The following is a 15,408-nucleotide window of genomic DNA, read 5'->3' as shown; positions in this document are numbered from 1 at the left end:
CGCGAGCCGAGGCGGCGGGCGGCCGCCATGGCAACGCGAGCCGAGGCGGCGGGCGGCCGCCATGGCAACGCGAGCCGCGCCGCGCCGCGCCCCGCCGCCCGCCTACGTGCGTGCGAGCGTGATGACGCCACAGGGCCGCGCCTCCCCGCGCCGGATTATGACGCGCGGCGCGGCGCGGCGCGGGCTCCGCGGTCTCGCGTGACCGCGGGGCGCAGTTTCCCGGCCTCGCAACAGCAGCAACGGCAGAGGCGGGCGGCCGAGGTCAAGATGGTGGCTCCGCGGGCGGGGGAGGCGGTGGAGGGAGGAGGAGCCACATCGTAACCCGCCGGAAACACCGACACCTAGAGGCCTCCTGGCCGCCGCCGCCGCCGCGGGCTCCAGCCGGGGAGACGCGGGCGGGCAGCGGGGCGGGCTGTGCGAGGGCGCCGAGCGGAGCGGGGGAGGGCGAGGGCGAGGGCGGGGGCGGAGCCGCCCGCCTCCGCCTCCGCCTCCGCCTCCGCGCCCGCCCCGGCCCCCGGCCCGCCGCGGCCCGCCCAGCGCCCGTGCGGCAGCGGCTGATGGCGGCGGCGGTGGGGCCCCCGCAACAGCAGGTGCGAATGGCCCCCCAGCAGGTCTGGGCGGCGCTGGAAGTGGCGCTCCGGGTGCCCTGCCTCTATGTCATCGACGCCATCTTCAACTCCTACTACGATCCCAGCCAGAGCCGCCTGTGCATCGGCCTCCAGGTTCTCCTCCGGCTCCTTGGTAAGGGCGGGGGCCCGGGCGCGCGGGACGCGGCGGCGGCCGCCGTGGTACCCGCCGGGCGCGCGGGGACGGGGGATGACATTGGTCTCGGCGTGCACGGCGGCGGCGCGGGTTGCTCGCTCTGCTCGGGGCGCCCCTGCCCGCCGGTGCCTTCCCCGCCGCGCGCCCCTGCGACAGCCTCGGCGGGGAGCGCGGGGAGGCGCGGGGGGAGGGGGGGGGGGAGGACCGACCCGGACCCGCCGCCGCCTCCTGCCCCGCCGTTCTCGCTCGGCGTGACCTTGGGCTTGGCGTGCCCAGGCCTGGACCTCAGTTTGTTCCCCCCTCTGCGAAATGCCCGGCGCGCTTCGGTGGTTCCTCCACGCCTCTGCGTGCAGCCCAGCCCCCTTGGCCAGGACGCGGGTACCGCTCGGGGACGGGCGCTCGCACTGGGCGCGCGTTCCAGGAGGGGGGCTTGGACGAGTGGGGTCCTGAAAACGTGGCCAGAAAGAAAGGGACGAGCCTTTTCTTCTTCGTCGTCGTCGTCCTCCTCGGAGCCTGCGGAGAGTCGCAAGTTCTCCCGGCCTTCCGGAGCTGGTTGCAGAGCATCTTCGAGATTGCTCGGCTCTTGCAGCAGCAGATGGAGGAAGATTTTTTTTTTTATGCGGGGGCGATTGCCCCAATGATTATTGGAGTAATTGAAATTTGGCAAGTTGTGTCCCATGAGGTCGGTTATTCTTGCGGCCGGCTCGTCGGAAGCTGGTGCTTTTGAAGTGTCGCACCATTGGTGAGATCTGTCATAAATTTTTCTGAACTCGCAACCATCTGTTGCTTCCTACCCCCTTCCACCTCCAAAGGGGTAATAAAGGTTGAGTTGTTGGCAATAAAAAACCAACATTTTACGTTTGCTTGGCACTTTTATTTTTGCAAGGCATTCTCACTGGTCGTCTAACAACCTCGGATGGGGGTGGGGGGATTCTCATTTCACAGATGTGGAAGCTAAGGGTCATAAAGGTTAGTGTGTGGAGCAACTCAGAAATGCCAGACTCTCAGAAGTCCTCCGACCACTGAGGGACTGGCGGGTCCTCATCGTCGCTGTGGTCCGGATAGAGAATGGCCGGGAACAGCCTGCTGGGTCTTACCACTAACATATGTGAAGGCCTGGGCTCCAGCGCGGGTCCTCAGGAACCCACCAGCTCCCGAGCCAATCGCCCTCTTGCACTGCAGAAGTGTATCACCCGCTATATTTGGGCAAAAACGGATTCACGCGTTCCTGCTGCCAGTCTTGTGGACGTGGTTCTGAATGCCCTTAGTGGCCTGTAACTGCAGCGCCTTCGGGAATCCGGTGGACCAGGTGCTTTGATAAAAGGCAGCGCTCTGGGGGGAACTTTGGCGAGGACTTTAGGAAACATTTTCTTTTATTTTTTAAATTGTGTTCTAAAAAAAATGAAACAAAGCATATTGGTATTTCCCTTGTATTCAATCCAGGCTTACAGTTTTTATAGTTACGACAAAGAAAGTGATCCCGGGCAAGTTCCTGCGCCTGTGCCTCCATTCTCATATCTTGATCTTTTTAAAGATGAACAATGATTGTATTTCCCCCATAAGGTCTTCAGGACAATAAATGAGATAGAATGTAAGCCCATAGAATAGTGTTCAGTGTGTAGTAAGGTCTGTGTTACTGTCTGTAGCTATTACTAAGTTTGTGTTTTAAACAAAATGTAATCAAATTACTATATTGTGTTACATTTTGGTTATTTGAAGGCATCAGCAAAACATTAATGCTGTTTACTTGAAGATTTTATTCCAGAATATTCTTTGGATGAACTATGAAAAATCACAAATTTCCAAATTTATCACCTGGTTGTTCTTTGCATTATGACATTGTAATTATGCTTTTTTTTTTTCACATTTGTGAGAAAGAATTTTTTTTTGGGGGGGCCCACACCCAGCAATGCTCATGGATTACTTCTGGCTCTGTACTCAGGAATCACTCCTGGCAGTGCTTGGGGATTCATATGGGATTGCTGGGGATTGACTTGGGTCTTTTGCATGCAAGGCAAGCCCCTTTACCTGCTGTACTATTTCTCCAGCCCTGAAAGATATATATTTAAACGGACCTAGTTTTAATGCTAAAACACCCTGAAATTTTTAAAAAGTACATATTTGAGGATCGTTCAATAAATTGTGTTATTGAAAGTGACAGGTTTTGGTGCAAAAGATAACAAAGGACAGTTGAAATTGTTTTACCTGGGTAGGGCTTTGTTGTTGTTTTTGTTTAATTGTAGATCTTTTACTATTTAATATATTTAAGAAGTCATAAATCTCACTTTTAAAAAAAGTTTGAAATGGTAATGAAATTTTCAGTGAAAAGGAATAATCTGAAGAATATCCTCCCTTCTGTTTACTACAAAAGTATACCTGTATTTTCTTTAGGTATCCAAGTAATATGATAATTTCAGGTCAGAAAACCTCATTTTGCACATCTAAATAAAGTCATATCACAGTATATATAGATTAGTCAAGTACATTAAATTATTATTAGACGGTGTTAAAACTAAAATTCATAAATTAGGACATTTATTAAATGACTATATAACAACTCATTAAAAATTGTACAAGTGTCAAATTAGGGGGAAAATATTTGTATCATTTTAACATCTTAGTAAGTTTTTATTGTGTCCATAAGAAGAAGATATACTCCCCCCAAAAGTGACCTAGGCTGAAGAGTTTACAATAAATGAAATGCAGGTGGTCAGAAACAAAACAGTCCCCAGCTCACTTGTAATGAAAGAAATGTGGTCAAAACAAAATTTTAACATATATTGGTGAAGAGTTTGAGTTTTTATTTCCCCCCGCTTTTTGAGTCAAACCCGCAATGCACAGGGGTTACTCCTGGCTGTGTGCTCAGGAATTACCTCTGGTGGTTTTCAGGGGACCATATGGGATGCTGGGAATTGAACCCCGGGTCGGCTGCATACAGGGCGAAAGCATACCCACTATGCTATAGCTCCAGCCCCAAGAGTTCAAGTTTTGTGTGAAAAATGATCAGCAGTTTTAGTAGCCTTGGGCTTCTGTATAAAGTCGGTGCTGTCAGCTGAAAATTAGGTGGATGTAAGATTTTGATTCATGATTTTGAGTTCTAAGAATTGGGTCTCTAAGTTGTAGTTTTACTTTTTTTTTTCTCTTAAATTTTTATTAGTGAAACACCATGAGGTACACTTGTAGACTTACAAATCTTTGTGCTTGGGTTTCAGTTATACAATGATCGAGTACCCATCCTTCCACCAGTGTCCATTCTCCACCACCACTGATCCCAGTATCCCTCCCACCCCCCATTCCCCTCATCCCACCCTACCTCTGCGACAGGGCATTCCCTTTTGTTATCTCTCTCTTTTTGAGTGCTGTGGTTTGCAAGAGACATTGAGTGGCAATCATGTTCGGTGTATAGTCTACTCTCATCACACATTTCCCATCCTGAGAGGAACCTCCCAACACCCTTTATTTGGTGCTCCCTTCTCTATCTGAGCTGCCTTTTCTCCTAGCGTGTGCGGCTGGCCTCAAATCCATGGAGTAATCCTCCTGGTACTTATCTCGGCTATTCTTGAGTGTTAGTCTCCTATTTTGTTACTTTATGTTCCCCAGATGAATGCAATCTTTCTATGTCTGTCCCTTTCGTTCTGACTCATTTCACTTAGCATGATACTTTTCATGTAGTATCACTTGTATATGAATTTCATGATTTCATCTTTTCTAACAGCTGCATAGTACTCCGTTGTGTAGTTCATTTAACCTGTCATCTGGTCTTGGGCACTCAGGTTTTTTCCAGATTCTACCTATTGTAAACAGTGCTGCAATGAACAAACAAGTGCAGATGTCACTTCGACTATACTTTTTTGCCTCTCTGGGATATATTCCCAGGAGTGGTATTGCTGGGTCAAATGGGAGCTCAATTTCTAATTTTTTGAGGATCGTCCATACTGTCTTCCTAAAGGGCTGAACCAGTCAGCATTCCCACCAGCAGTGAAGGAGTGTCCCTTTCTTGCCACATCCGTGCCAACACTGGTTGCTTTTGGTCTTTTGGATGTGGGCCAGTCTCTGTGGTGTGAAATGATATCTCATTGTGCTTTTGATCTGCATCTCCCTGATGATTAATGATATAGAGCATTTTCTCATGTGCCTTTTAGCCATTCGGATTTCTTCTTTGGGAAAGTTTCTGTTCATTCGTTGCCCCATTTTTTGATGGGGTTGGATGTTTTCTTCTTGTGGAGTTCAACCAGTACTTTGTATATCCTTGATATCAACCCCTTGTTGGACGTGTATTGGGCGAATATCCTTTCCCATTCTGTAGACTGTCTTTGTATTTTGGTCATTGTTTGTTTGGAGGCGCAGAAGCTTCTTAGTTATAGTTTTACTTTAGTACTGAGAGTCCAGCAAGCTACCTAGAGTATCCTGCCTGCATGGCAGAGCCTGGCAAGCTCTCAGGGGCGTATTCAATATGCCAAAAACAGTAACAAGTCTCACAATAGAGACGTTACTGGTGCCCGCTCGAGCAAATCGATGAACAACGGGAGGACAGTGATTCAGTGATAGTGAGAGTATGGTCAAGAATATTCATTTCACAAAGTCATGAAATTTACATACAAGTGGTACTACATGGAAAGTATCATGTTCAGCGAATTGACTCAGAAAGAAAGGGATAGACATAGAAAGATTTGCATTCATCTAGGGAACATAAAGTAACAAAATAGATTAACACCCAAGAATGGCCGAGATTAGTACCAGGAATTTTACTCCATGGCTTGGAGGCCAACCACACATGCTAGGGGAAAAGGGAGCTCAGATAGAGAAGGGAGCACCAAATAAAGGGTGTTGGGAGGATCCTCCCAGGATGGGAGAAGCATGCCGAAAGTGGATTATAGACTATAGACCAAACATGATTGTCACCCATTGCCTCTTTTGCAAACCACAACACCCAATAAGAGAGAACAAAAGGGAATGCCCTGCCACAGAGGCTGGGGGGGATGGGGAGGGGGTGGGAGGGATACTGGGATCCGTGGTGGTGGGAAATGGGCACTGGTGGAGGGATGGGTATTTGATCATTGAATAACTGAAACCCAAGCACAAAAATTTGTAAGTCTACAACTGTACCTCATGATGTCTCACTAATAAAAATTAAAAAAAAAAAAGAATTCATTTCAGTATAAGTAATAGTTTAAAAAAAAAACAGTTGTTACTCTCAGTGTCTATTAGAAGGCAGTTCTGTTCATTGTATTGGTTTAGCCATATGGTAAAGTTGTTGAAAAGAATGAGATATTTAGTGTTGTGGCAAGAATTTGGGAACTTGTGACGTGAGAAATTAAAGCATTAGTAATTATGACTCATTAGAAAGGATAAACTAAAGAGAAATCCTCAACAGCAGCACCATTGATATTTTGGTGGGGTAATTCTTTGTGGGGTGGTGGAGCTGCTCTCTGAATTACTTGTAAAATTTGGGGCTGAATCCTTCTCTACCCATTAGATATCAGGATCTTTCCCTTACTCCCTCAGAGACTGGGGGTAGGAATGGGGTGAAATACTCTCAAATGTCCCTTTGTGGGCAGGCAAAATCCAACTCTTGTTGAGAATCACTGAGGTAGACAAATACACCACTAGCACAGAATAGAAAGCTCAGAAACAAAACACCCACATATTTATAGAAACTTGACTTCTTGTTTGAGAAGTGAAGTGCATTGAATTAATTAGAAATAGTTGATTTTTTTTATTAGCTTGAAAGAATTTATACCACTAAATTGGTGTTTTTGTTTTGTTTTTTCCATTTTGTACCTCATCTGGCAGTGTTCATGTGTGGTGCTTGATGCTGACTCTGCTCTCCATGATCACTAAACTATCTGTTCCACCCCTAAATAGACAGTTCTTAAGGATTAATACTTAATGTCAAAAGCGAGCTTTAAGATTTTTTCCAAGAAGATATTATGTAGGTTAATCCTTGCATGCGGCCGACCCAGGTTCAATTCCTCAGTCCCTCTCAGAGAGCCAGGCAAGCTACCAAAGGTATCCTGCCTGCATGGCAGAGACTGGCAAGCTACCGTGGTGTATTCAGTATGCCAAAGACAGTAACAACAAATCTCACAATGGAGATGTTACTGGTGCCTGCGTGACAAATCCATGAACAACGGGAGTACAATGCTACAGACAGTGCTAATCTTAGAGAAAGGGAGCATTTCTTTTATTATTTTTTTTTTGGGGGGCGGGACACTTCTCTTAAAAACAAACATTAAAGTAAGGATTACTAAACTCATATTAAAACACTTTCATTTGGGGTGGAGGGCACAACCAGTAGTGCTTAGGGCTTAACTCCTGGCTTTGTGCTCAGGGATCCATCCTGGCAGTGCTGTGGAACTAATTAGATGGGATGTCAGGGATTGAACCTAGACCAACCCCATGCAAGGCAAGCACCCTGCCTACTATAGGGTGCTCTGGCCCTAATATTAAAAACTCTTAGCAAAAAGGCAACATCAAAAAGGTGGAAAAGAAAAAGAACAGTAATGTACCATTAGAAAATGCATTCTAGAAAACTGACACATCTTATTTTCAGAATGAATGTATTTTAAATTTGCACAGTTAAGCACAGCGGTAGGGTATTTGCCTTGCGCGCAGCCAACCCGGCAGAGCCGGGTTCGATTTCTCTGCCCCTATCGGAGAGCCCAGCAAGCTGCTGAGAGTATCTTACCGGCATGGCAAAGCCTGGCAAGCTCCCTGTGACGTATTCGATATGCCAAACACAGTAACAAGTCTCAAAATGGAGACGTTACTGGGCCCGCTCAAGCAAATCGATGAACAATGGGAGAAAAGTGTTTGAGTAGTGAACAGTTGTATGGGGGGGGGGGAGACCACTCTGTAAATAAAAAATTTCACAAAGAAACTTTAGTCAGTAAATCCAAAAACGTCCTCTTTGATGAGTAATCAGAAAGGCACTTTAAGGGGATTGGAGCAATAGTACAGTGGGTACAGTGTTTGCCTTACACACAACTGACTAGGGACCGATCCCTGGCATCCTAGATAGTCTCCCAAGCTCCTCCAGGAGTAATTCCTGAGTGAAGGATGAGAAGTAACCCCGAGTATCACCAGGTGTCACCCAAAAAGCCAGAAAAAAGAATAAAAGGAAGAAATGCACTTTAAGAGGGAAAAGTTACAAAGAGATCACTCTTTGATTAAAAAAAAAGCTAAAGAATATATATTTATATATATGTATGCATGTATGTACCAACACATACATGTAAAATTTGATTTACTCTTTAGTACTGTAAAGTTTGACTTTGTTAAACTCTAAGTTTAAAAGGTGACTTTTCAGGGGCTAGAGTGATAGCACAGCAGGTAGGGCATTTGCCTTGCAGGAGGCCAACTCAAGTTTGATTCCCAGCATCCCATATGGTCCCCTGAGCACTGCCAGGAGTAACCCTGAGCATCACCAGGTGTCACCCAAAAAAGCAAAAAAAAAAAATAAATTATATATATATATATATATATATATATATATATAAAAGCTAACTTTTCAGGGGGCTGGAGCAATAGCACAGCAGGTAGGGCATTTGCCTTGCGTGGGGCTGACCCAGGTTTGATTGCCAGCAACCCATATGGTCTCCTAAGCACCTCCAGGAGTGATTCCTGAGTGCAGAGCCAGGAGTAACCCCTGTGCATTGCCAGGTGTGACCCAAAAAGAAAAAAAAATACTTTTCAGACATTTTAATTTTTTTACAGATAACAAAGTTAGAATACTATTTTTTTTAAATCTGACTGTGATATATACTATAGCTTATCAGATACACCTATCCATAGCATTTTGAGATACTCGTTCTACATTTCATTGCTTTTGCTTAAGGCTCCCTTGGGAGGAAGGTAGTCATACTGTTTATTGCTGTGCAGTCCCTCCTTCTGTAGTAGTAGTAGTAGCTCACAGTTTGCTCTGAGTGTGTGGGGAGGGCTAGGGACTGAATCCAGTGCTTTATTATGTACTCTACCATTCAGCTACATCCCCGGTAAATCTACATCCCCTTAGAATAAGTTTTAAAGGCATTTAAGATGCTTGGAAGAATTGTACATGTAAATCACAAAATGTCTTATTTTTTTCTGATTTTCAGTCTTTAGTTTCCAGAAAGGGTTACTTGCAGAAAGAATTTTACATAAAAGAATTAAGCTCATGTTAGGTATCATGCATAAAGTAATTTTTATTTTGTGCTTGTTATCTTGTTATTGTTTTGGTAGTCCAACTTGAGCGCGTTTAGGAATTTATTCCATAAATAGCATCAAAACTTCTGAATTGATCTTGATAACTTGCCTCTTACTTTGCAATTCTCAAATCATTAGAGAATTAAATCCTTGTTGATTTCAGTTAATTCTACATTCCATTGTCTAAAGGTGATTTTTTTCTTTCTAAAGCACCATTTATAGGTAGCTTTCCTGAATGCAAGTGCTCGTAATTCCTAGTAAGAAACTATCTACATACATCATAAATACTAAGAGTTTTATGTCTGAAGTTGTGAAAATTTGAGGAAACTTAGTGATTACTGGCATTTGGACTGCGATCTGGGAGATTTGGTGCTTTTTCTCTTGTGAAATGAGAATTGATTCTTCTGACATTCCATGCACAGGAACACGAGTAGCTGTGGCACTGTTCTCCTGTTTTTCATCGATTTGCTCGAGTGTGCCCAGTAACATCTCCATTGTGAGACTTATTGTTACTGTGTTTGGCATATTGAATACATCACGGGTAGCTTGCCGGGCTCTGCCGTGTGGGCGAGATACTCTCGGTAGCTTTCCGGGCTCTCCGAGAGGGGCAGAGAAATCGAACCCTGGTCAGCCAGGCCGACTGTGTGCAAGGCAAATGCCCTACCTGCTGTGCTATCATTTCAGCCCTGGAACATGAGTAGCACTGTAGAACTGTCCTCCCGTTGTTCATCGATTTGCTTAAGTGGGCACAGTAACATCTGCATCGTGAGACTTGTTGTTACTGTGTTTGGCATATTGAATACGTTACCGGGAGCTTGCAAGGCTTTGTCGTGCGTGCGAGATACTCTCGGTAGCTTGCTGGGTTCTCCGAGAGGGGCGGAGGAATTGAACCCGGGTTGGCCAGGCCTGCTGCGTGCAAGGCAAACACCCTACGCTGTGCTATCGCTTTAGCCCCGGAACATGAGTATAAAAAAATTTAAGAACTCATTAACCTGCAAACTCTCAGAATTAAGACAGTTTTACTTTCTTGAAATCTCAGGTCACGATTATTTCTTGAGAGATAGTTTTAATCAAGGAAGAGTAGTACCTAGTAGTAGATCACATTTGAACTTCAGAGTTGGAGTCTCCACATTATTTATTAGCCTATCTTATCCACCTCTTCTCCCCCCCTTTGATGCAAGTAAAATGGAATTATTTTTCTCTAAAAGTATTTCTAATTTCCAAACAATTCTTTTATTTTTACATAAAAAAACTCAGCCTTGGGAGAAATACTTTATTCAAATAAAAAGAGGTTATTAATTATAGTAAAAGTGATAAGTATTCATAAAGATTAATTTACCACTTTGTGACTAGCAAGTTGGCAAATATAACAAAGTCCTTGTATGATGATTTCCCTTTCTGTTTTCAGTTGAATAAATGAAATTGAAGTTAATTTGGTTCGGTTTGGGTTCATTTTAAAGATACTTTTACTATTAGAGAAGGTAAGATTTCATAAGGCATATAATAACTGAATTAATCCTATTTCTTTGTTACTACCCTTGGAAAAGATTTCTAATTATGCTAAGAAAATTCATTTTCTACTAAAAGGTTCCTTTCCCACTGTCAGCTGTGGGAGATTATTAGAGGCCTAGGAGGTAGATCTGGGAATTCTTGGGCAGTGTTGTATTGTCTTTGATGGTTTTCTAATCTTCTGTTCATATATGATCTAACATGTTGGCACAGCATAAATTATAAATCTACGGGCAAAGTAATCTTTTTTTAATTTTTATTTTTAATTTTAATGAATCACCGTGAGGTGCAGTTACAGACTTACAAACTTTCATGATTGCATTTCAGTCAGGTAATGTTCAAGTACCCATCCCTCTACCAGTGCCCATTCTCCACCACCAATATTCCCAGTATCCCTCCCCCCATCCCCACCCTTTCCCACCTCTTGCCTCCATGGCAGACACATTCCCTCTTACTCTCTCTGTCCTTTGGGTGTTATGGTTTGCAGTACAGGTATCAAGCAGCCATCATGTTTGGTCCATAGTCTACTTTAAGCATGCATCTACTATCCTGAGCGATCCCTCCAACCATCATTTACTTAGTGCTCCTTTTTCCATCCTAGCTACTTTTCCCCCCAGCACATGAGATCAGCTTCCAAGCCCAGGGGCAATCCTTGTGGCCCTTATTTCTACTGTCCTTAGGTGTTAGTCTCCTATTATGTTGCATTCTATTCCACAAATGAGCACAGTCATTCTTTGTCTGTCCCTCTCTTTCTGACTCATTTCACTTAACATGATACTCTCCTTGTTTATCCACTTATATGCAAATTTCATGATTTCATTTTTTTCTAACAGCTGCATTGTATTCCATTGTATAGATATACCAAAGTTTCTTTAACCAGTCATCTGTTCTCAGGCACTTGGGTTTTTTCTAGATTCTGGCTGGGCAAAGTAATCTTTTAGAAGAACTAGCCCTTTTTTTTGAAAAGAAAAAAAAATGCAGTGGATTGTGAAATAGCTCCATTGCCTGTCTTGATTACATGCTGAATCATTGTGGATATGATAGGGAGATGATGTTTATCTTGGAGTTTTGTCAGTTTTTCCTTTAATTTCTGATTTCTTAAGGCGATTGCCTTGCACATGAACCACTTGTGTTCGATCCCTGGCATCCCAGATGGTCCCCTGAGCACCGCCAGGAGTGGGTTTTGAGCACAGAACCTGGAATATGCCCTGATGCCCTGAGTATCGCCAAGTGTGGCCAACCAAAAAAAAAAAAGAAGAAGAATATGTGTCTGTAGGCTGAATTTAAACAAACAGGGATTTGGGAAATTGATAGGGTCATTTTACCAAGTAGAGAGAATGTGAATACAAGTGCAAAGCAGAAAAGATAGTACTGTTTAGGAAAGAAGTGGTGTGGAGGGTTGGGAGGAATATTACTTTATAGCAGTTAAGTCCTAGTTGATAGTGATTTTTAAGCCATTTAAATTTTTTTTAATTAAAAAACTCTAAAGGCATTTTTTAGCAGAGAAATAAAGGTAATTTATTGTGCTTTGTAGTTGAATCTAGACAAATTTGAGTTTTTAGAGACAAAGCGTGCTTGGTATCACTGTAAAAAGGGAGAATTATAGGTGTTAAATTTTTAATGTTAGAATATTTTGACTGAGATTTTCGTAATAACCAAGAGAATGTTCTTATTTTGCTCTTCAAAATTTTACGCGGAGAGCCCGGCAAGCTACCCATGACGTGAAGTATTCTATGCCAAACACAGTAACAGTTGTCACAATGGAGATGTTACTGGGCCTGCGTTACTGGGCCCACTCGCTGGAGCAAATCCATGAACAACAGGAGGACAGTGACAGTAGAATTTGGAAACTTAATGTCAAGTTTGAGGGAAATTGAGCTAGAAGTAACATTAAGAGAATAATGATGGTATCTTTAACTGACTTCTGAAACTCCCAGTGAGAGCTATTTAAGATGCAATTCGAGGTTTTAGAGACACTGTTAACAGTTACAATGTGGACTGGAACTAGATAAGTAAGTGGCTAACGTTGTTTACATAGTTGAAACCCTTGATAATGTTTAATGTAATTTCACTTAGAATATTTGTTAGAGGAAAGACACACTCTATATTGGATGCATATGGAATGGAGGGAGGAATGAGTACCTTTTTTAAAATGAATATGGTTTTCTGAAAGTTAAACAATAAAATAGTGAAAAGTATAGTAGCTCATCAATCCTTTTTTATTTAAAAATAAAAAGTGAAGGATTTGCTGCTTGAAGAAAGACTCATTAATCTGCAAGAAAAATGGAACTTGAAGGCATTTCTGAAATCTGCAGGAAAAATATGCATAGGAAAAAACTGGTTTTGAACATATGGATGATCACTCAAATTTAATGAACAGGGAAAAAGGTGGCAGTTTAGTTAGAGGAAAAAGAGGAATTAAGTGACTTTTGGGCTTCCAGAAGAATTCTCGTAAGAATTCTACTAGGGGGTACAGAGATAGTTCGGCGGGTTGCGGCACATACTCTGCAGTAATCCCTGAGTTCATCTCTGTCACCACAAGGTCCCTTCAATACTGCTAAGCGTGGCCCATAAACAAAAGAATTCTAAGGAACAAAAGGTTTCCTTCCATTTTGTTGATAGTATTTTTAATGATTATGAAAGTAAAACATATAATTCTCCAAGATTTGAAACCTTGTTAAAACATGTATGATTTAGTAGTTTCCTGTCTGGATATAGAGAACTATTTGAGTTGCTTTAGGAATTTGAAAATAAGGATCGTGATTGGAAAAAGTCTTAAAGGTGTTTAACTTTTTCTTTCTTCTTCTTTTTAGGTATATTTGTATCCAGTATTGTTCTAATCTTGTCACAGCGATCACTTTTCAGATTTTACATGTACAGCTCAGCTTTTCTATTAGCTGCAACGTCAGTGTTGGTAAATTATTATGCTTCTTTGCACATTGACTTCTATGGTGCCTCTAACACATCAGGTTTGGGAACTGAGCTGCTTCCTCGAAAAGGGCCCTCACTCTGGATGGCACTCATAGTTCTACAGCTAGGATTTGGAATTGGATACATCACACTACTCCAGATTCATTCCATCTATTCGCAGTTAATCATTTTGGATCTCTTGGTTCCAGTAATAGGCTTAATCACAGAGCTGCCATTCCACATACGAGAGACTTTATTTTTTACTTCTTTCTTGATTCTCACATTAAATACAGTACTTGTATTGGCAGTGAAACTTAGGTGGTTTTATTATTCCACACGATATGTTTATCTTCTAGTGAGGCACATGTACCGAATTTATGGATTACAGCTACTGATGGAAGACACGTGGAAGAGGATTCGTTTCCCCGATATACTTCGAGTCTTTTGGCTAACAAGAATTACAGCTCAAGCTACAGTGTTAATGTACATCTTAAGGATGGCAAATGAGACTGATTCCTTCCTTATTTCTTGGGATGATTTCTGGGACCTCATCTGCAACCTTATAATTAGTGGGTGTGATTCTACACTAACTGTCCTGGGGATGAGTGCTGTGATCTCCTCGGTAGCCCATTATTTGGGCCTTGGAATATTGGCCTTTATTGGATCAACTGAAGAAGACGACAGGCGGCTTGGCTTTGTGGCACCTGTTTTATTTTTTATTTTGGCTCTTCAAACTGGTTTAAGTGGGCTGAGACCAGAAGAAAGACTTATTCGCCTCAGTAGAAACATGTGCCTTTTACTAACTGCAGTCCTGCATTTCATCCATGGAATGACAGACCCTGTACTGATGTCTCTCAGTGCCTCTCATGTGTCATCTTTCCGTAGACATTTCCCTGTGCTGTTTGTCTCTGCTTGCCTGTTTATTCTTCCTGTTCTACTTAGTTATGTTCTTTGGCATCACTATGCACTAAATACATGGTTATTTGCAGTTACAGCCTTTTGTGTGGAACTCTGCTTAAAAGTAATAGTTTCTCTTACTGTTTATACGTTATTCATGATTGATGGCTACTATAATGTCCTCTGGGAAAAGCTTGATGATTATGTCTACTATGTTCGTTCAACAGGCAATATTATTGAATTTATATTTGGAGTAGTAATGTTCGGAAATGGGGCTTATACTATGATGTTTGAGTCTGGAAGTAAAATCCGGGCTTGTATGATGTGTCTACATGCCTATTTTAACATCTACTTACAAGCAAAAAATGGCTGGAAGACATTCATGAATCGTAGGACTGCCGTTAAGAAAATTAATTCACTTCCTGAAATAAAAGGGAGCCGCTTACAAGAAATAGATGATGTATGTGCAATCTGCTACCATGAGTTTACAACATCTGCTCGTATGACACCGTGTAACCATTATTTCCATGCACTTTGCCTTCGGAAATGGCTGTACATTCAGGATACTTGTCCAATGTGCCATCAAAAAGTGTACATCGAAGATGATACCAAGGATAATTCAAATATATCTAACAACAATGGTTTTATCGCACCCAATGAAAACCCAGGGGAAGCGGTAAGAGAAGCTGTTGCCGCCGCTGCTGCTGCTGCCGCCGCCGCTGCCGAATCCGATAGGGAACAGAACGAAGATGACAATACAGATTATGATGATGATGTTCAGAGAGAAAGAAACGGTGGAGTGATTCAGCAGACAGGCACAGCAGCTGAAGAACATATTGATGATGATTCTGACTGATTAAAGTAGCATTTACTAATCAATGAGGTATTTGTTTAAAATTCAGTTCATCCGAAATGGAGTCATATGCTTCATTTCAGTGTGTAAACAAGCACAAAAACAGTATCATTGTTGAATCTGTGAATGGTTTTCCGTTTACTGTGATGTGCTACTGTAAATATACCTCTTCAATTACTTCTGGTCTCTTTGGTGACCTATTTAAATTTGTGTACATTATTGTACATAGAATAAAATGTTTTCACGTTTTTATGACAAAATTGGAAAAAATAGCTTTTTAATCGATACAATGA

The 15,408-nt window shown here is 42.7% G+C and overlaps 1 protein-coding gene across 1 annotated transcript; it reads left to right on the top strand.

Annotated features, from left to right (window-relative positions):
* Positions 1-469: 469 nt before the first annotated feature.
* RNF139 (ring finger protein 139) lies at positions 470-15,293 on the top strand. Its single transcript, XM_056112334.1, has 2 exons — positions 470-741; positions 13,269-15,293. The coding sequence occupies exons 1-2, from the start codon at positions 558-560 to the stop codon at positions 15,116-15,118; spliced, it is 2,034 nt and encodes a 677-aa protein (XP_055968309.1). The 5' UTR covers positions 470-557; the 3' UTR covers positions 15,119-15,293.
* The last annotated feature ends 115 nt before the right edge of the window (positions 15,294-15,408 follow it).

This window comes from Sorex fumeus, unplaced genomic scaffold (genome assembly GCF_029834395.1).
Source record: "Sorex fumeus unplaced genomic scaffold, SorFum_2.1 ptg000002l, whole genome shotgun sequence".
In the NCBI taxonomy this organism is placed as follows: domain Eukaryota; kingdom Metazoa; phylum Chordata; class Mammalia; order Eulipotyphla; family Soricidae; genus Sorex; species Sorex fumeus.
This window is presented reverse-complemented; position numbering and strand designations above follow the sequence as displayed.